General features: G+C 34.9%; 1 protein-coding gene across 1 annotated transcript in view; it reads right to left on the minus strand.

Moving 5' to 3' along the window:
• Positions 1-20,893, minus strand: part of COL24A1 (collagen type XXIV alpha 1 chain) — a 404,395-nt gene that overhangs the window by 362,393 nt on the left and 21,109 nt on the right. The window contains exons 3-5 of the mRNA XM_042952735.1: positions 19,232-20,583; positions 10,791-10,844; positions 7,971-8,024 (exon numbers count right to left, since the gene is read on the minus strand). Of these exons, the coding sequence (XP_042808669.1) occupies positions 7,971-8,024; positions 10,791-10,844; positions 19,232-20,583 (1,460 nt within the window). The remainder of the gene's footprint in view (positions 1-7,970; positions 8,025-10,790; positions 10,845-19,231; positions 20,584-20,893) is intronic.

Genomic DNA, 20,893 nt, shown 5'->3' on the forward strand with positions numbered 1-20,893 from the left:
TGATTCAGTTTAACATTTATTGAGTGCCCAACACATGCTGGGCACTGGGATAGACACAAATGCAAAGATGTGTAAGTTCTGGCCCCTGCCCTCAAACAACTAAGAGCCTATCACGAAGAGACCAGCACATGCGTGAGAACTCATATCATCTGAACAGAGATAAGAACTACCAAGATCAGTTTACATTTCTTGTCCTTTATGATAAATACTAATTTTATTGTAAAAGCATAACAGAAAATAAATTGGATTCACTTTTGCATAAATCTAGAATATTTTAGCTAAATATGCTTTATTCTTATAATTTTTTTTAATGTTTTTTTATTTTTGAGAGAGAGACAGAGTACAAGACGGGGATGGGGCAGAGAGAGAGGGAGACACAGAATCTGAAGCAGGCTCCAGGCTCTGAGCTGTCAGCACAGAGCCCGACACGGGGCTCAAACTCACGAACTGCAAGACCATGACCTGAACTGAAGTCGACGCTCAACTGACTGAGCCACCTGGGCACCCCAGCTTTATTTTTATAAATGTTAACCTAGCCTTATAAATAGAATATATTTACATACTGTCTTAAGGTATTTTCTTATTCTTTTTTATTTTACTTGAGAGAGAGAGAGAGAGAGAGAGAGAGAGAGAGAGAATGTGACTACATGAGTTGGAGAGGGGTGGAGGGAGAAAGAGGGAGAGACAATCTTAAGCAGGCTCCATGCTAAGTGACCTTGAAATCATGACCTGTACTGAAATCAAGAGTCAGATGCTTAACAGACTGAGCCACCCAGGTGCCCCTCTTTTTGTTTAATTTACCAAATAAGAAGTCTGGTATTTTCAGTAAGTCACATTTCTAATTTGCTTAGTTGCCTTATAAGTAGCTCCTTCAAGAAAAGAAAAATAATATTTCTTAAATGTCAGCCCTGTACAAGTATTCTACCAGATGCTTTGTGTGCTTCAAAACATGTAACTTATATCAGGAAGCTCTAGGTTCTAATGATTTTTTATGAAGCACATCAATCCAAATACGCTTGTATAGAGATTCCATTGTGTGTTGAATTTCCTATTTCAGTTAAACCTTTCTGAACTTGCGATTGCCTTAACTTGTCCTTGCCATAATTCAGGTAACTTCCTTTTGAATGTACAGATTATTTCTTGTGCAAGGAACAAGATGACTTTATACAGCTTGTTATCTACAAGGAAACTCCCCTAAGACTATCAGCAGAAGCTTTGCAGGCCAAAAGGAAGAGGCACAATATATCCAAACTGCTGAAAGGCAAAAAACCAACCAAGAATACTCTACTGGTAAGATTATCATTCAGAACTGAAGGAGAGATAAAGAGTTTTCCAGACAAGCAAAAGCTAAAGGAGTTCATCACTACCAAAGTGGCCTCACAAGAAATGTTAAAAGTACTTCTTTAAGTTGAAAAGAAAGAGTATTAATTAATAGCACAAAAACATATGAAAGTAAAAATCTCATTGGTAAAGGTAAGTAAGTTTACAGCAAGGTAGAGGATTATTATAAAACTGCTATGAATGTTAAAAGACAAAAGTAGTAAAAATAACCTTAATACTTAGTTAAGGGACACACAGTATAAAGAAATGTAAAATGTGACTTCAAATAAATAAATAAAATTTGGGAGGGAGTAAAAATGTAGACTTTCAGAATTTGACCAAATTTAAGTTGCTAATCAACTTAAAATAAGCCATTATATATACATATATATATATACATATACATATATGTATGTATGTATGTTATATATAAATGTATATGTATGTTGTATACAACATATACATATGTTGTATACAACATGTAGCAAATATATATATATATGTTATATACACAACATATATATACATAACAAATATATATGTATATATGTATATATATATTTGTATATATGTATATATGTATATATATATATATTTGTATATATATATTTGTTATATTTGAGCCTCATGTTAACCAAAAAGCAAAATCCTATACTAGACATACAAAAAACAATAAGAAAGAAATATAGGCACAATACTAAATAAAGTCATAAAAACACAGAATAGAGCAAGAGAAGAAGAAACAGAGAGAAACTACAAAACAGTCAAAAAACAATAGGCAACAAGTACATACCTATCAATAATTACTTTAAGTGTAAGTGGATTAAATACTCCAATTAAAAGACATAAAGTAGCTGAATGGACATATAAACAAGAACCATCTATATGCTTGCTGCCTATAAGAGACTCACTTCAGATATAAAAACACACAAAGAATGAAGGTGAAGGGACGGAAAAAAAATTTCCATGCAGATGGAAACCAAAAGAAAGCTGGAGGAGCTATGCTTACATCAGACAAAATGGACTAAAACAAAGGCTATAGTAAAAGACAAAGATATTACATAATGATAAAGGAGTCAATCCAATAGGAGGATATAACATTTGTAAATTTTTATGCATCCAACATAGGAGCACCCAAAGATATAAAACAAATTCTAATAGATTTAAAGGAAGAAGTTCACATTAATACAATAGACTTTAATACCCCATTTACATCAATGGATAAATTATCCAGATAAAAAACCAATATGGAATCACTGGCCTTTAATGACACATTAGATCAGATGGACTAAATAGATATATACAAAACATTCTATCCAAAAGCAGCAGAATATATATCCTTCTCAGTGCACATGGAACATTCTCGAGGATAAATCATACATTAGGTCACTAATCAAGTCTCAATAAGTTTCAGACTGAAATCATATGAAACATCTTTTCCGACCACAAAGATATGAAACTAAAAATCAATTAGAAGAAGAAAATGGAAAAGTCACAAATATATGAAGATTAAACAACATGCTACTGAATAACCAACGTGTCAATGAAGAAACCAAAGGGGAAATTTAAAAATGCCATTAAAATACAAATACAACTTACCAAAATCTATGGGATGCAGCAAAATCCGTTCTAAGAGGAAAGTGCATAGTGATACAGGCCTACTTCAAGAAACAAGAAAAATCTCCAACTATCTAACTTTACATTTCAAGGAACTAGAAAAAAAAAGATCAATGAACTAAGAGCTGGCTCTTTGAAAACATAAATAAAATTGGCAAACCTTTAGCTAGACTAACTCAGGAAAAAAGAGGGCTCAAATAAATTTTTTTAAAAAGGAGATTTACAACTGATACCACAGAAATACAAAGGATCATAAGAGACTACTATGAACAATTATATACAAGCAAATTGGCCAACCAAAAAGAAACGGATAAATTCCTAGAAAAATACAATCTTCCAAGCCTGAATAATGAAGAAATAAACTTTTGAATATGTTGATTACCAGTAATATTAAAGCAGTAATCAAAACCCTCCCAACAAACAAGAGTCTAAGACAAGAAAGATTCATTGGTGAATATTACCAAAGATGTAAAGAAGAGTTAATACCAATGCTTGTCAAATTCTTCCAAAACGAAGAGGAGACAATGCTTCCTAACGCATTTTACAAGGATACTACAAAAAAAGAAAACTACAGAAAAATATCTCTGATGAACATAGATGGAAAATCCTCAACAAAATACTAGCAAACTAAATTCAACAATAAATTAAAGGGATCATCAAGTGGGATTTATTCCATGGATGCAAGGATGATTCAACATCTGCCAATCAATCAATGTGATATATCATATTAACAAAATGAAGGCTAAAAATCAAAGATCATCTCAGTAGATACAGGAAAAACATTTGACAAATTTCAACATCCATTTATGATAATAACTTTCAACAAAGTGGGTATAGAGGTAATGTACCTCAACATAATAAAGCCATATATAACAAACCTAAGCTAACATCATATTAAAGGGTGAAAGGCTGAAAGTCTTTCCTCTAAGATCAGGAACAAGACAAGGATGCCCACTACTACTACGTTTAGCTCAACATAGTATTAGAAGTTCTAGCCATGGCAGTTAAGCAAGAAATAGAAATAAAATGCATCCAAACAGAAAGGGAATGGGGAGCCAGGTTGGCTCAGTGGGTTGAGTGTCCAACTCTTGATTTTGGCTCAGGTCATGATCTCACAGTTTGTGGATTTGAGCCCTGCATTGGGCTCTGCACTGACAGTGTAGAGCCTGCGTAGGATTCTCTCTCTCCCTCCCTGGCTGCCCCTTCCCTACTCATGCTCTATCTCTCTCTCTCTCTCTCTCTCTCTCTCTCTCTCTCAAAATAAATAAATAAATAAATAAATAAACATGAAAAAAAGAAGAAAGGTAAGAAGTAAAACTACACTATTTGAAGATAATATATTATATATAGAAAACCTGAAAGACTCAACTGGAAAACTGTCAGAACTAATAAATTAGTAAAGATGCAGGGTAAAAATCAATCTACCAAAATCTGTTGTATTTCTATACACTAACAAAGAACTATTAGAGAAATTTAAAAAGCAATCCCATGTATAATTACATCAAAAGGAATAAAATATCTAGGAATAAATTTAACCAAGGAGGTGAGAGAACTGTATGCTGAAAAGTGTAAGATATTAACAAAAGAAATTGAAGAACAAATAATGTAATATATTCTGTACAAATGGAGTGAAAGAATTAATATTATTAACATTAATATTAAAATGCCCATAGGGGCACCTGGGTGGCTCAGTCAGTTATGCACCTGACTCTTGATTTTGGCTCAGGTTATGATCTCACAGTTTGTGAGATCAAGCCCTGTGTTGGACTCTGTGCTGACAGTGGGGAGCTTGCTTGGGATTCTCTTTCTCTTACTCTCTCTACTTCTTGCCTGCTTTCCCTCCTTCTCTCCTTCTCTTTCAAAATAAGTAAGCACACATAAATAAATAAATAAATAAATAAATAAATAAATAAATAAATAAATAAATAAATAAATAAAATGTCCATACCCAAAGCAATCTATAGACTCAATGCAATCCCTATCAAAATTCCAATGACACATTCACATAAATAGAATGAATAATCCTAAAATTTGTATGGGACCTCAAAAGACCACGAATAGCCAAAACAATCTTGATAAGAACAACCAAGCTGAAGGTATCATGCTCCCTGATTTCAAACTATATTAAAAAAGTATGATAATGAAAACAATATGGTATTGACATAAAAAAAGTCACATAGATCAATGGAATGGAATAAATAGCCAAGAAATAAACCCATGCACATATGGTTAATTAACTTATAACAAAAGAGGCAAGAGTACACAATGGGTAAAAGATAGTCTCTTTAATAAATGGCCTTGGGAAAAGTGGACAGCCATATGCAAAAGAATGACATTAGACTACTCTCTAATACTATACACAAAAATAAACTCAAAATGAATTAAAGATTTTGATTTAAGACCTGAAACCATAAAACTCCTAGTAGAAAATATAGGCAATAAGTTCCTTGACATTATTCTTGGAAATTTTTTTTTAGATCTGACTCCAAAAGTGAAGGCAACAAAAGCAAAAATAAATAAGTGGAAATACATCAAATTGAAAACCTTCAGCAAAGTAAATCATCATAAAAATTAAAAGACAAGTTACTGAATTGGAGAAAACATTTCCAATTTATATATCCTATAAAAGGTTAATATCCAAAATATATTTTAAAAACTCACAAGGATGTAGAGAAAGGGAAACCCTCTTGCCCTGTTGGTGGGAATGCAAACTGGTACAGCCACTCTGGAGAAGAGGTTCCTTAAAAAACTAAAATTAGAATTACCCTGTGACCCAGCATTTTCACTATTAGATACCTACCCAAAGGATACAAAAATACAGATTCAAAGGGGTACATGCACCCCAGTGTTTGTAGCAGCATTATCAACAATAGCCAAACTATGGAGAGGGTCCAACTGCCCATCGACTGATGAATAAAGGATATGGTATACATACATAATGGAATATTACTTAGCGATCAAAATGAATGAAATCTTGCCATTTGCAACATGGATGGAGTTAGAATGCATTATTTTAAGTGAGATAAGTCAATCAGAAAAAGACAAATGCCATAAGATTTCAGTCATATGTGGAATTTAAGAAACAAAACAGATGAACATATGGGAAGGGGGGAAAAGAGGAGAGAGGGAAACAAACCACAAGAGACTCTTAATGATAGAGAACAAACTGGGGATTGATGAAGGGAGATGGGTGGGAGATTGTTTAGATGGGTGATGGATATTAAGGAGGGCACTTGTGATAAGCACTGGGTGCTGTATATAGAGATGAATCCCTGAATTCTACTCCAGAAAACAATATCGCACAACACGTTAACTAAAATTTAAGTTAAAAAAAATAAGAGGGGTAGAAAGTGGGAAAAAAACACCCATACAACTCAACAGTGAAACAAAACAGTCAATTAAAAAATGGACATAGGAGGGGCTCCTGGGTGGCTCAGTCGGTTAAGCGTCAGACTTCAACTCAGGTAACGATCTCACGGTCCGTGAGTTTGAGCCCCGCGTCAGGCTCTGGGCTGATGGCTCAGAGCCTGGAGCCTGCTTCAGATTCTGTGTCTCCCTCTCTCTCTGCCCCTCCCCCGTTCATGCTCTGTCTCAAAAATAAATAAACGTTAAAAAAAAAAAATTAAAAAAAAAATGGACATAGGATCTAAATAGGCACTTTTTTTCCCCATAAAGATATACAGATGACCAACAGGTACATGAAAAGGTGTTTAACATCACTAGTCATCAGGGAAATACAAATCAAGACCACAATGACTTATCACTTCACACCTGTTGGAATGGCTATTATCAAAAAGACAAGAAATAACTAGTGTTCATGAAGATGTGAAGATGGGAACTCACATGCACTGTTGGAAGGAAGGTAAACTGGTGCAGGCATTATGGAAAACAGTATGGAGTTTCATAAAGAAATTAAAAATAAATAAGTTATGGAGATGAAAAATACAGCTTAGGGAATATAGTACTAATATAAAGTAAAAGTAAAAATAGAACTACCATATGATCAGGGCACCTGGGTGGCTCAGTTGGTTGAGTCCAGCTCTTGGTTTCGGCTCAGGTCATGATCTCATGGTTTGTGAGTTCAAGCCCCAGATCAGGCTCTGTGCTAACAGCACAGAGCCTGTTTGGGATGGATTCTCTGTCTCCTCTTTCTTTGCCTCTCCCCTTCTCTCTCTTTCTAAATAAATTCCAAAAAATTAAAAAAAAAAAAAACACCTAAAAAAAAGAACTACCATATGATCCAACAGTTCTACCTCTGAGCATTTCATCAGAAAAAAAAATAATAACACTAATTCAAAAAGATAAATGCACCCCTATGTTAATTGGAACATTATTTATAATAGCCAAGATATAAAAGAACCTAAGTGTCTAACAATGGATGAATGGATAAAGAAGATATGGTATAAACACACACACACACACACATGCACAATGGAATACTACTCAGCCATAAAAATAAATGGAATACTACCATTTGTGTTAACATGGATGGACCTTGAGGGCATTATGCTAAATGAAATAAGTCAGACAGAGAAATACAAATATTATATGATCTCACTTATACGTGGAATCCAAAAAACAAAACAGGTGAAGAAACAAAACAAAATTTATGGATTCAGAGAACAGAGTGGTGGTGGCAGGGTAGAAGGGGGTGTTGCCAAATGTCCAAAATGAGTAAAGGGTGTTGGGAGGTACACACTTCCAGCTGTGAAATAAATAGGTCATGGGGATGTGATGTGTGGCATGGGGACACAGTCAATGGTACTGTAGTGCATATTCGAAGGTTGCCAGGAGAATAGATCATGAAAGTTTTCATCATAAGAAGAAAAAATACTTTTGGTAACTTATGGTGACAGATGGCGGCTGGACTTACTGTGGTGATCATTTGCTGTGTGTACAGGTGTCGACTCATCATGTTGTACACTCAAGATAATATAATATTTATGTCAACTATGTTTCAATTTTAAAAAGAGTTAAAGACCTTCTTTAGTAATGTCAGGAAAATAACATGATACTCACTAGTCATCACTCACCTTTGGACCTGGTAATCCAGGTAACCCAGGATTTCCATGTGGCCCTGGTATGCCCTGCAAATAGTAAAAAAGGTCAGATCGTTCTTAGAACAGTTTTAGATACAAATAACAGTCAGTATAAACATTTCATAGCATAATTTAATTAAAATGAATGTTACCTCTTTTTTTTTTCCACAAAGCTTTTTTTAATTTTTTCTGAGATGTTGGATTGTTCAGTCTTGGAAAGGAGAGCTACACTAGAGCAGTACTGCAGTTTCTGTCTTTTGATTCAAAACACTGTCTTGAGGTGTTTTACCTCCTTTATTTTTCACCCCTATCTCCAGCTATACGCATAGTGCTACTTCTAGAACCTGTGCAGAGTAAGAAGCCTAAAAATAAGGAAGTGCAAATGTTTACTCTTCTGTCAACATGTGTTAACCCTTTCTTGTACTTGAGTTTTTACTTATGCCATTATGTATCTCTTAAAGACTCATTTAACTTTACCCCCTACAGCTGCCCAAATCATTCTTCAAGTGTCAGCTAGATCCCACCTCAGTTTTATTTAATTTATTCTTTTAGATAAATAAATATTATGTGGGGCTTGAGCTCACAACCCTGAGATCGAGACCTGAACTGAGACCAAGAGTCTGACACTTAACCAACTGGGCCACCCAGGTGCCCCCCCACCTCTTTTTTAAATCCTAGATACACCATGATAAAGTGATTTCTCTTTCTTACTAGCTTTCATAGAAATTGCTACATGTAAAGTTAATTTGTACTTAACTGTATATCGCTTTAGGACATTTATTAGACTGTTCTAATCTGTTACTTAAATATTTTATTGCCCTTTTAACTACTTTATGACATGTGCCATTTAGTTCTAGGATTAAAAATTTTTTGAAAACGGACTGTTTTTAGTACTACCAGTATAGCGCTTGGAACATATTAGACACTCAATAAATATTTGTTGGTTTGAATTTAATAACTGCTTCTATTTACTGAGTGCCTACTATATGTAAATAACTGCATTAATGCTTTACATTTCTTATTACTAATCCTTATAACAATCCTGCAAGGTGGCTATTTTTACTCCCCTTTACAAGTGAAGAAACTTAAGCTTATGGAACCATCAATGGAGGAACTAAGATCCACCTCTAGAAAACCTTCCAGGTCTCCAGGCCCCCTACACTCATTTGGATTTGGTACCCTTGTCTCAGCTCTTCAGCCATACCTCTCTCTTAACATATAACATATAGTTAGTAATTACTTATTTTTCTGTCTTTTCAATTCTGAATTAATAGAGCATCGTGTTTCAGAAAGGAAAGGGGTGTCAGCAATGGCAATATTGGAAGTATATCTAGCAAGACTAAAACTAAGGAAAAAAGATTAGATTTTATGATATGTCATTTGCAACCTTCAAAAATTATTAGATTAAATTATTATTAAAATAAATTTTAATAAAATAGATGGAAAAATTTATGGGCCTTTACACATAAGCATTGATGTAGGGCCACGGCATAAACTATTATTTTATAAAGTTCAATAGTGCAACAACAGTGAGCTAGGACAATAACTAGGAAAAATTAATAACAGTGAAAGTTTGAGGGTTTTTTTTGAAAAGGGATAATGGTTTGGTTGTTGCCACATGAGCTAAAATCTAGGGAGAGAAAAAAATGTGAAGTTGCAAGTTTTAAGTTAAATAATGGAGTGGAGATAAAATTAGGAACACAAATGTAATAATTAGCCTGGAGAAGAGGAATACTGTTCCTTCCTTAAAGAAAGGATTAGACAAATAAGTGAAAAAAATAGACAGAAATGAGGGAAGGAAACTGGTGTACTATGAGAATAGATGGAGACTCAGACTGAAGGTCTTGCTGTAGGAGAACAGCCTCAGTAGTGGATAGGGAATGGGATTGGTACAGAGAGAGATCCAGTCCCCAGAAAGGTGGGATCCAGACAGAGAGCCAGAAGGATGGAAACGGTCTGCCGGCTATGGGAGAGTGGGCGCGTGGATGAGAGACTGTAGGAGGAATGTGATAGGTCAAGTATAGAGAAGTGAAACAAATGTTTAACCGCAGCTACAGCCAGTGAGCGTTCGTCTGAGCCTTCTTGTCAGTATGAGGACAGGAGTTGAATGTGAATATGGACGACTTAAAGTAATATTTCAGGATGCTTTTTCACTATATTGTGTGTAAGATAGACAAAAATCGGGACAGAAAGTGGATTATACACAGCATGTGCATCTGTCTTTACAACACACGGTTGCAGTTCCTTTTCTGGCTCTTGGAAGAATTTCTGTTAGTAAAAGTCCACATTTATTTTTTAGGTTTGAAAGAAACAAATTTTAACACAGCAGTAAATCTTTTGTTGGACATGTGTAATGTGAGAAACCACTGCTGATCCTTAAGGCAGCTTTTTCCTCAGGTTAATTATTTTTCTAGTCAGTAGCTCCAGCATTTTCCACTATGTAATCCAGGAATGTACTATTTTAAGGCAACCCACTCCTCTTCATTTCCCAAAGCAAATGAACCCCACCTCGAACTATCAACTACCCATGAGATCGCTTTATAACTAAGAATAATGTTACAAGTAGCACTAATTTATAAATTTGATAATCCTTCTCAGGCAGGTTCACAGAGAGTGCCTTGGCTGGGTGTTTACGGTCAAATAAACAAGCTGCACGTGTTCCTGAGTTTCTCTTGAATTGGCAAAGGTAGACTAAGTTTGAAGACCCAGGCAGGTTTCCAAAGGAAGTACATACTGTACAATGCTGGGGAAAAAAAAACATACTGCAGTGTTACTAATTCTAACAGCAGTGGGACACAGAGCCCATTTACTCACCCGTGGACCTCTCCTTCCTGATGGGCCTGGGATGCCTGCTGGACCAGGTGGACCCTTGGAAAACAAATGCCAAGATGTTAGGCACAATTATAGACACATCTTTTCTCACAAGACTTATTAAGATTCCCACTTTAGGGCTTTGTTTTCAGTCCCCAGTTCCCAGCTGATGATGATTTTAAAGTAATATGAATCCCCTCACCCTAATCAGCAGGGGTGAGAGTTGAAACTCAAGTGTCCTCTTTAATCTGGCCAGAAATGGCCGTAGGAAGTCTGTGACTTATGGTTACAGCCACTGTATCTGGCTTTTACAGGAACCATAACTAGTAGTTTTGTGGGTAACTTTTACCTAAATTTACTTTTACTACTGAAGGCAGAATTCAATTTAGGGTTGGGAGACCAACAACTACAGGTCGTTTCAGACACATTTCAAAAGACTTGCCTGGAAAAATTAAAGCACTGACTATGTTATGTTCTCTTAAAAGGCTTATAGCAAGGATCTGTATAATGTGTTAAACTGTTATGAGATCCTTCTTGTATATTCAGTAATAAATCTGCCTTGCACCAAGTATAGCATACCAGGAGTTCAGCCAGAGACTTAAATGGTTTGCAAAACAAAGTAGGAAAGCAAACATTGATCAATTTTTAAAGCATTCTGATTAAATATATTAAATAATATTAAATATATTAAATAATATTAAATAAATATTAAATATGTTAAGTAATATTGAATAGGAAGAAGTAGTTTCCTTTTTTACTTCCTCACGTGATGACTTATGTCGTCTTTTTTTACTTTAACAATCAACTGGGGCAGAATAAATGTTCATTTGAGACATGGTTAACATATGCATTCATTCATGTTGCATTCACTTAATTGTTGCAGAGCACTCTGCTGATATGGAATTATTCTTGGTGTCTCTAGAGCATACACATATTCCACTTTACAAATATTCATTCAAAGTTGCATTAAAAATAGCATGAATGTTGAAATTCGGCATATCAAGGTTAAAGTGCTAGCCTTAGCATTAACAGATAGCATGGCCTAAGAGCCTTGATTTTATGCAGCATTTTTTTCTCATTCCTCATTCTGGTATTATCTACTCTTCAAAACTTTCTCCTTTTTTTTTTTAATATTACAGCTGTTTTGAAGTTTTCTAATCCTCTTTATATTTTTCAAGCTGACCATTTCCCTTTGATTGTATTTTTTCTTCTCCCATGCCCTAACTTGATTTAAAAAAAAAAAAAAACTATTTATTTATTTATTTATATATAGAGAGAAAGATAGTGCAAGTGGGAGAGGGGCAGAGATGGAAGGACAGAGAGAGAATCCCAAGTAGGTTCTGCACTGTCATTGCAGAGCCCAATGCGGGGCTTGAACTCAACAAGCTGTGAGATCAATACCTGAGCTGAAGTCAGATGCTTAACTGACTGAGCCACCCAGGCACCCCAATAAAACCTTTCATATATCTCCTAACATTGAGACAGAAGTACTATTCCCATTCAACCTCAAACTGAGGGCATCCTCCTTCCTGAACTGTTCAAATATTTTAACAGCTATCATTATATCACTAACTTTATATATATATTATATATAACATTATATCACTAACCATCAAAAATTGACTTTCACTTATTTTTTTTAAAAACTGAAATCCTTTTCACAATTCTGGTTCTGTTGTTATAATCGGAAGTTAACAGCTATTTATTTGAAGTCCCCAAAAATAAGAAAAATGAAAAACTAAATGGAAAATTAAAACAGAATGTCTAGTTTGGTTTATTACCCCATGACACTATATTACAACAAAAGAAAACAGTATTCCAATTACATAGAAAAGGTAATTATTATTAGATACTGGGCAAGAAAGAAAGTCTATTTTATGTCATGATTGAAATATTTGAGTTATTTAATAAGCACTGTATAAAAATCAATTTTAACTTCTTCACAAATTTGCATTTTCAAATCACTGAGAATAGATTAATAGGGATTTCTACAAACCAGGGAAGAAATTTGATTTTATATGGCATGACTTATTTGATGAAAATAAGTGATTTTCTATAAATAAAGTTAAGTACTAAAAATGGCACTTAAACTTTGAGGTTATTGGTTATTAAGAGAAAGGGATGCCTGGGCTCAGTTGTTGACCATCTTGATTTTGGCTTAGGTTATGATCTCGTGGTTCATGTGATCTAGCCCTGCTTCAGATTCTCTCTCCCTCTCTCTCTGCCCTTCCCCCTTTTACACACGCCCGCTCTCAAGAATAAATAAACTTTTAAAAAAGTTTAAAAAAAAAAAGAGCATAATTCCATGAAAAGAGTAACGGTTTTGCAATTGTCTAATCTAGGTTCAAATCAGGCCTCAATGATTTACTAGCTGAATGACCTTGGACAAGTCAGTTACTCTTTCTAAGCCTTAGTTTCCTCATCTTTAAAATATTGATGATAAAGATCTACCTTTCAGTTATTGTGATCATTAAAGATACTGTATATAGAATAACTACCACTATGGCTAAGAAATAGTAGTTAACCAGTAAACTATAGAATAATGATTTTTTTAAAGGTATACATGGTGCACAGTAAGCACTCAATTAATGTTAGTTATAATATTATAATTACTAGGGGTTTTTTGTTTGTTTGTTTTAGATAGAGTGCGCATGAGTGGGGTAGAGGGCAGAAAAATCTTAATCAGGCTCCAGCTGAACCTGATGTGGGGCTCAGCATGGGGCTTGATCCCATGACCATGGGATCTCAACCTGAGCCAAAATCAAGAGTCAGGTACTCAACCAACTGAGCCACCCAGGCTACTAAGGTAATTATTATATATTATCAAATATATAATTGCCTTAAATATATTCACTAGACCAAAACTTCTAAAAGATAGTAATGCCTGGTCAATTAATCTTGGAAGTCCTGCAACTAAAATTCCTTTTAAAAATTCATTCACTCATTCATTCATTCACTCATTCGATAAGCATTAGTAAGCATCAAGCCCTCCAACAGCTTCGAGTCTAGAAAAAAGACACACGTTAACAGATAAGCACATAATTAAACATTTTACTTAGTGATATGAAGGAAGAGAACAAGCAAGCAACAGAGAGATTAACATAGCTAGTGCACCTAATTTATTTGTGGTATCAGAGGAAGCTTCTCTGAGGAAGTAAGTGCTCACACTGAAAAAATGAATAAGAGTTAGAAAAGAGGAGAAAGTAAAATTCCAGAAAATAGGAATAAAATGAACGAGGGCATGAGTAAAAGAAAACAAACAAAAAGCACAGTCTTATTGAAGAAGAAAAAGAAAACTCAGGGAGAGTAAGAGAAAGTGGCACAAAAGGAGGCTGCAGAGGTAAGCAGGGGCCAGATCACACACCACTGCACAGGTTATGATAAAAAGTCTTTCATTTATTCTAAGTGCTTTATTCTTCTGCCACTGAAGAGTTTAAGGAGCTAACTGAGGTGATCTGGTTTGTGTTTTTAAAAAGATCACTAGAGAATTTACATAAAACATGGCAGAATGAAAACATTTTTAAAACTACCCTCCATCCCTCAAAACCCACTGAGAACAACAAAAACACTGAAAGAAAAAAAAAAATCATCTCCAACGAAACAAGGAAAGGACCACAACCACAAACCACAAAATATGAAGATTATGTTCCAAATACTGAGAAACTTTGCGGTAAGGAAAGATGTTGAGAGATGACCAGAAAGAAAAACCTCCTCAGATTTCAAATCTTGAACAGGCTACAGATATCTAAAACTATCAGTCTTGAATGTTCATCTCAAAAATCCTTTGATTACACAACGATGAGGCATAAGGGAATGAGAAAGCCACAGTAGATATGATTAATGATCCAGTGAAGACCCAGCTTCAAACAGCCAAGAGTAAGAAAGGTGGAACTGAAGAGGAGGAACCCATCATTGTTATCATCTACAACCAAACCTCCTAACCTCAGAAGATGTCTGGTGGGGACAGGGGGTGAAAGACAGGAGCATAAATCATCATATTAGTTCTTAGAGGGCCTATGAAATAAAAGATTTCATAACAAATTGTACATGAAAGTAAGAGGAGATATGTCTCTGGATAGAGGACAAAATAAATATAATAAGATGGTGTTTAAAGGCAGCAACCTAAAGTTGACACTGTGTACCACTCCACCTTATTTCCCTCTGCTTCTCCCTATGCTATTCTAAAACAAATAGTGCCCCAGTTAGAGTTGCCTTTATTTTATTTATTTATTTTTTAAGTTTATTTATTTTCAGAGAGAGAGCATGAGCAGGGGAGGGACAGAGAAAGAAGGAGAGAGAAAGAATCCTGAGCAGGCTCCATGCTGTCAGCACAGAACCAGAGGTGGGGCTCAAACTCACAAACCATGAAATCATAACCCCAGCCGAAATCAAGAGTCAGATGTTTAACTAAATGAGTCACTCAGGTGCCCCAGAGCTGCCTTTATTATTTTTTTAAAGAAATTTTTTTAACGTTTATTTATTTTTGAGACAGAGAGAGACAGAGCATGAACGGGGGAGGGGCAGAGAGAGAGGGAGACACAGAATTGGAAGCAGGCTCCAGGCTCTGAGCCATCAGCCCAGAGCCCGAGGCAGGGCTCAAACTCACGGACTGTGAGATCCTGACCTGAGCTGAAGTCGGACGCTCAACCGACTGAGCTACCCAGGCGCCCCTGCCTTTATTTTAAAAATGGCTAATAACCAGAAAGAAACCAGCCAGGGGCCTTTACATACTTATTGAGTGGAGGGGAAAGTATGAGGACAGAAACATAAATTAAAAGTAGATGAAAATTGTTTACCAGAAGAGGAATTACTTCATGCAACAGAGAAAAAGTTCAGTCATATAGTTCACTAAAGATGCAAAGGATTTCAAGATGCCATGTTTCTATAAAAACAGAGGTCAAAGAAGAGTTATAAGAAATAAAAATAACAATGAAGGTAATGAAATGTGAACCAGAAGAGTTTAAGAAATACATGAAAGAGAAAAAAGAAACCATTATAGATGAAAGCCATGTCTGATACCATAAAAACTGATTAGATACAATTTAAAAATCAATGAAGGAATGTGAGTGCAGAATAACTGAATTCACGTGAAACAAAATAGAAAAAGCAATCACACATACATGCTTGTAGAGAAAATGATAGATAATGTCTATCATCACAAAGGACATCCTGAAGAAGAATGTGGAAAAATGGAAAAGAAAAATATTTGAGGATATAAGGGGAGATGTTTCTATAATCAAATAAAAATGACCTTCATATCAAAGGCATACCAGAAAAAAAAACTGATACAGACTGATATAGGTTTAATAAACTTCAGAGATGATGAAAGAACTGTACGGGCATATGAAAGAAGAAATGGTCACCTACAGGTAGGAAAAATCAGGCTGGCCTGAGATTTCACATGGTAACATCTACTTCAAGAAGTGATGCAACAATCCCTACAAAGTTCATTATTTCTTCATCATTCACACTTTCATTAGCTTCCTAAAAAATCTACCTTTAGTCTTCTACATTATCCTGAAGTTGGACTCACAAAGTTGACTTTCCCATCAGAAGAGCTAATGCATTTCTTCCACTTTTTCTCAGTCCTCATCCTTTTTGACTTCTATGTAGCTTTTGGCACTGCTGATCAATTTTTTCTCAAAACTCTCTTCTTGGGCTTCTGTGACAGTGCACTATATACTTCTCTCCCATCTGACTGTTCATTCACACTTCTGCTTTTTTTCTTCCATAATCCCAAAGCAAACATTCCCCATGATTTGACTCTTGACTCTATGCCAAACTCCTTTCTTTGAAAATTATCCAACCCTACACCTTCAACTATAATATTGATAGGAAGACTCCTGAATCTACATTCTTATCATGATCTCTCTTTTTCATTTCAGCTTCTTCAACTTTTCCAAAGGCTGACTGAATTTTCAATAGTACCTGAAATGTTTTAACTTAACTTCCTCTCCTAAAATCGACTTCCTCTCTTAGTTACTAATTTTAGTAATGGTATTACCATTCTCCCAATCCATAGACTTGAAACTTTAAAGTCATCTTTCTCTTCCTTTTTGTTTGGTCCCTAGGTCCAATTAATTTCCCATATATTTCTTCAAAATATCTCCTGAATTCTACCTTTCCTTTGCATTTTCACATTTTCCTAATGTCTTAGTTTTGTAACATCCAGATGATAGTGGGAACTTCCTGTCTGTGCTGGGCACTACTAACAGACTGACTTCTCCATTAATATCTCTGCTTAGAAACCTACAAAATTCCCCATGAGAATGAGATAAAGTAAGAACTATCAGTTTGACAATTAAGACTCTCTACAATCTGACAACATCTATCTTGGGTCTTATCTTTGTCCAACAATATTCAGTCTAACATCATGAGAGAGCTTAAGCTTTAGAGGCAAAAAACGTGAATCCTGGCTCTGTCATTTATTAGCAATGTGGTTATGAGCAAGTAAACTGACTTTTCTGGGTTTCAGTTTCTTCACCTGAAAAAATGGGGATAATAATTCCAACCTCACCAAGTTATTTTAAGATAATGAATTTAAAGGGCATGGTCAAGCATCTGTCGCAAAGTAAAAACTCAGTAAATGATAGCTATTATGCTGCTTTTCCTATTAAAAAAATAGGTTCGTTCTTTTCACCTATCAAAATATATCCATTCTTTGGGCCTACATTATAACTAGTTTGTCCACAAGACAATTCCAAATTATTCCGAACTATTCCAAGCTATTCCGAACAGCTCAGCCTTAAGCGATCTTTCATAGGGATCACCTCAGAAAACACTTCTCTTGCTTTTGAACATTTGTACCTTATGCACTTAGTTTGTAAGCTCCTTCTGAGCAGTGACTGTGTCATCCATACTTTGTGTTCCTGCTTTTCCCATAACAGAAACTAAGTAAATATCTGTTAGATATTACTGCTTCATCCACCAATATTGAAATGACTAGTTTGGGATTTATAGAAGAGATTTATGCTCATCTCATCATACTGAAGAAAGTAAATGGCTTCCGTAACTATTTGCTTAATATGACCTGCCCAGTGGCTCAATTTTATTACTAATATGTTGATAATTAGTTGCTATCACTGAAAAGAATTTCTCTATAATAATGTTATTCATACTTTAAGACATTTAAACATTCACTCTAAGAGTTGTTCAATACCTATCAAGTCATTTCAAGCAAGAACCACAAAGGAAACATAAGCTAAGCAAGTGACATCATCTTCTCCCATCCAATGGCTTCTGAACTAAAACAATAACTCAAATTTTATTTTCATAAAATAAATAAATGCTTTAATATATATTTTAGTCTGCTTGTAATTAAAAATATTATTTTCTAAACACATAAAAGTTGATTACTTAACATATACAAATATAAAAGGCAAAAACATAATGTTTCTAATGTGATTTTTTTAACGTTTATTCATTTTTGAGACACAGAGAGAAACAGAGTGTGAGTGGGGCAGGGGCAGAGAAAGAAGGAGACACAGAATCCCAAGCAGACTCCAGGGTCTAAGGTGTCAGCACAGAGCCTGACATAGGGCTCGAACTCACAGACCATGAGATCATAACTTGAGCTGAAGTCAGACACTTAACCAACCGAGCCACCCAGCTCCCCCCAATGTAATTTTAAATAGCTTAAAATGGGTTTTAAATGATTTATAAATTTTTCATATGTTCATCTGTAATTGCACCTACACAACAAAAGAATTTCAGAGCTAAAAACATCAATCTATTATCATATAGTTTTGTTTATACATTATCAAATAAGTGATTTGGCTGTTTGTTTTTTTCATTGAATAGGCCAATGAGCTCTTAGTTACTTTTTGTATTAGGTAGATGGAGCTTTTATTAATCTGTAAATCTAAATTAACTATACCATTAAAGATGTAATGAAATATGTTACATTTAGAACAATAATGTAAGGTTTTGCTTTTTACCAGGCAGTGATTCACTACAAAATTATCTCTAAAGTAAATTTTACTATTTTAGTTCATTTGATATTATTTTGCTGAAAGAAGGGTTTAATGATTATCAATTAATTTAATTGATGTATTTAACGTGTTTTTCTTTAGTGTACTATAACTTTTATATCCTTCTCTTAACATGACTGTGTATAAGTCTATGGTTTTTCTATAAAGAATGCTAATCCAAATTTAGCAGTTGAATTCTTGGTTGAACTTCAACTGAAAAAGAAAAACATATAGCTTACTCACCATTTTATCAGAATTAAGTAACCTTTCAGCCTGCCAATATAAACAACAAAAAATATAATATTTAAGCCAACACTGCATTCTGGCTGGATGCATTATAGTAACCGTAAATTCATCACTATAGCCAGGATACATGTCTGAAACAGATCTGATCTATTCTGTATTCTTCAGTCTAGTGATTTTTGATAAGTTAATGCATTAAGACAGATTTAAAAAACAACAACAACAACTTACGGGAGGTCCAGTGTCCCCTTTTGGCCCTCTCAGATTCTCCATTTCGAGCATTGTATTAAGATCCTCATAATAATAATAATAATCATAAAGGTCAGTCTCATAGCTATTTTCGATGGGATAGGTAGCATCAGGATCAATTTCACCTTCCTTCCTTAGGTCAAGGTGATTGTCCACAGATGGCTCATCTGTCACTCTGTATAAGGTTGTGTTTAAAATCTGTTGCAGTTCCGTTAGTTCATTAGTGTGTAGATTTGCTGTGATAGCCTTCTTGAGATTAGTAATTGTTTCTTGTTTTATATGTGGAAGAATAGATGATATCTTCTTAAATGGTGACAGACCAGTTAGTTTATCATTATGTTGTGTGACATTGTCGGATACATTTGAAAAAGAACTAAATTTCTCCTTGCTATTTGTTTTCGCCTTTTTGAGATGATGGGTCATTGACAGACTTAAATTTGTCTGAGTATGTTCCTCATTGATCATTTCTTTGTCTTGAATTCCATGGTTTACAAGATCCACAGCAGAAACATTCCTTGAATGAAGAGAAATGAATTGAGATTTTGATATTTGGTGTTCTTGTTGCTTATGGACTGTTGCAGAATCATTATTTATGATATTTGGAATGTTTTTGCCTTTGGTAAATGTGTCCTCAGACAGCACTTTTTCACCAAATTGTTTGGGCAAGGGAGAGTTTTCCAGTATCTCAGCTGGTACGATGGTTGTATGAAGATGGTTTGTCTCAGGGTGACAACGATGTTTCACATATCTACAATAGTTTGCAGATGCTTCTGCAGAAGGAATAATATCCAACTGACATACTATTCCTTCAAAATGGACAGAATTATTATTCATACTTCCTAGTGTAAACACACTGTTAGAATCAAAAGTCTGGACTTCCAAAAGAGTCTCTCTGCTAAAATATTTCTTTCCACACTCAACAGACATTGAAACAACTTGGTTTCTAATAGTAATGGCAAAGAAGTGCCATCGCTCATCATGAACACTGTAGTTGAAAAACACAGACTGCTTTCCTCCAAGGTATACTACTAATTTTTTAGGTAATAATTGCACTCCTAATTGCAGTCTATTTTTATTTCTAATGCTGAAGAGAAATGCATTGTTTACTCTATGTGACTGTAACCCAATTAATATTGTAAATGGGTGTTCTAAGTTGAATGGTAAAATTTTCATGAGAGGTGACTCAATATAAGCATCATTTGTTAAAATGACACCTGATTCTGTTAAATGGACCCCCTGAGGTAATGGTGTAGATGATGATGGTACAGCAGTCACTGATGATGAGTGTCTTACATCTTTGTCTCCAAGGCCTAGTTGATGAAGAATATCTATGCCTGGAAATTAAAAACAGAGAGAGAAAGAGAAAGAGAAAGAATCTTACTCTCATGCATTCAGGTGTTCATATGAATGTTTGAGTATGAGAAAATATTCCTTGTCTGTATCAACAGTAATCCCTAAAATAAGCATGCTCTATCAATTTCCAGTTCATGAGAAACATGGGAAGGAAGAGTAAAATGTTATACTCAGTAATTTGGAACACACACACACGTAAGCATATACTAATGCGTGCATACATGCACACACAAACACACACACACACACAACCTATATTCCTAAACCTAAAATTTAGTAAATGCTCTCTCA

The sequence above is a fragment of the Panthera leo genome, chromosome C1 (genome assembly GCF_018350215.1).
Source record: "Panthera leo isolate Ple1 chromosome C1, P.leo_Ple1_pat1.1, whole genome shotgun sequence".
Lineage (NCBI taxonomy): Eukaryota > Metazoa > Chordata > Mammalia > Carnivora > Felidae > Panthera > Panthera leo.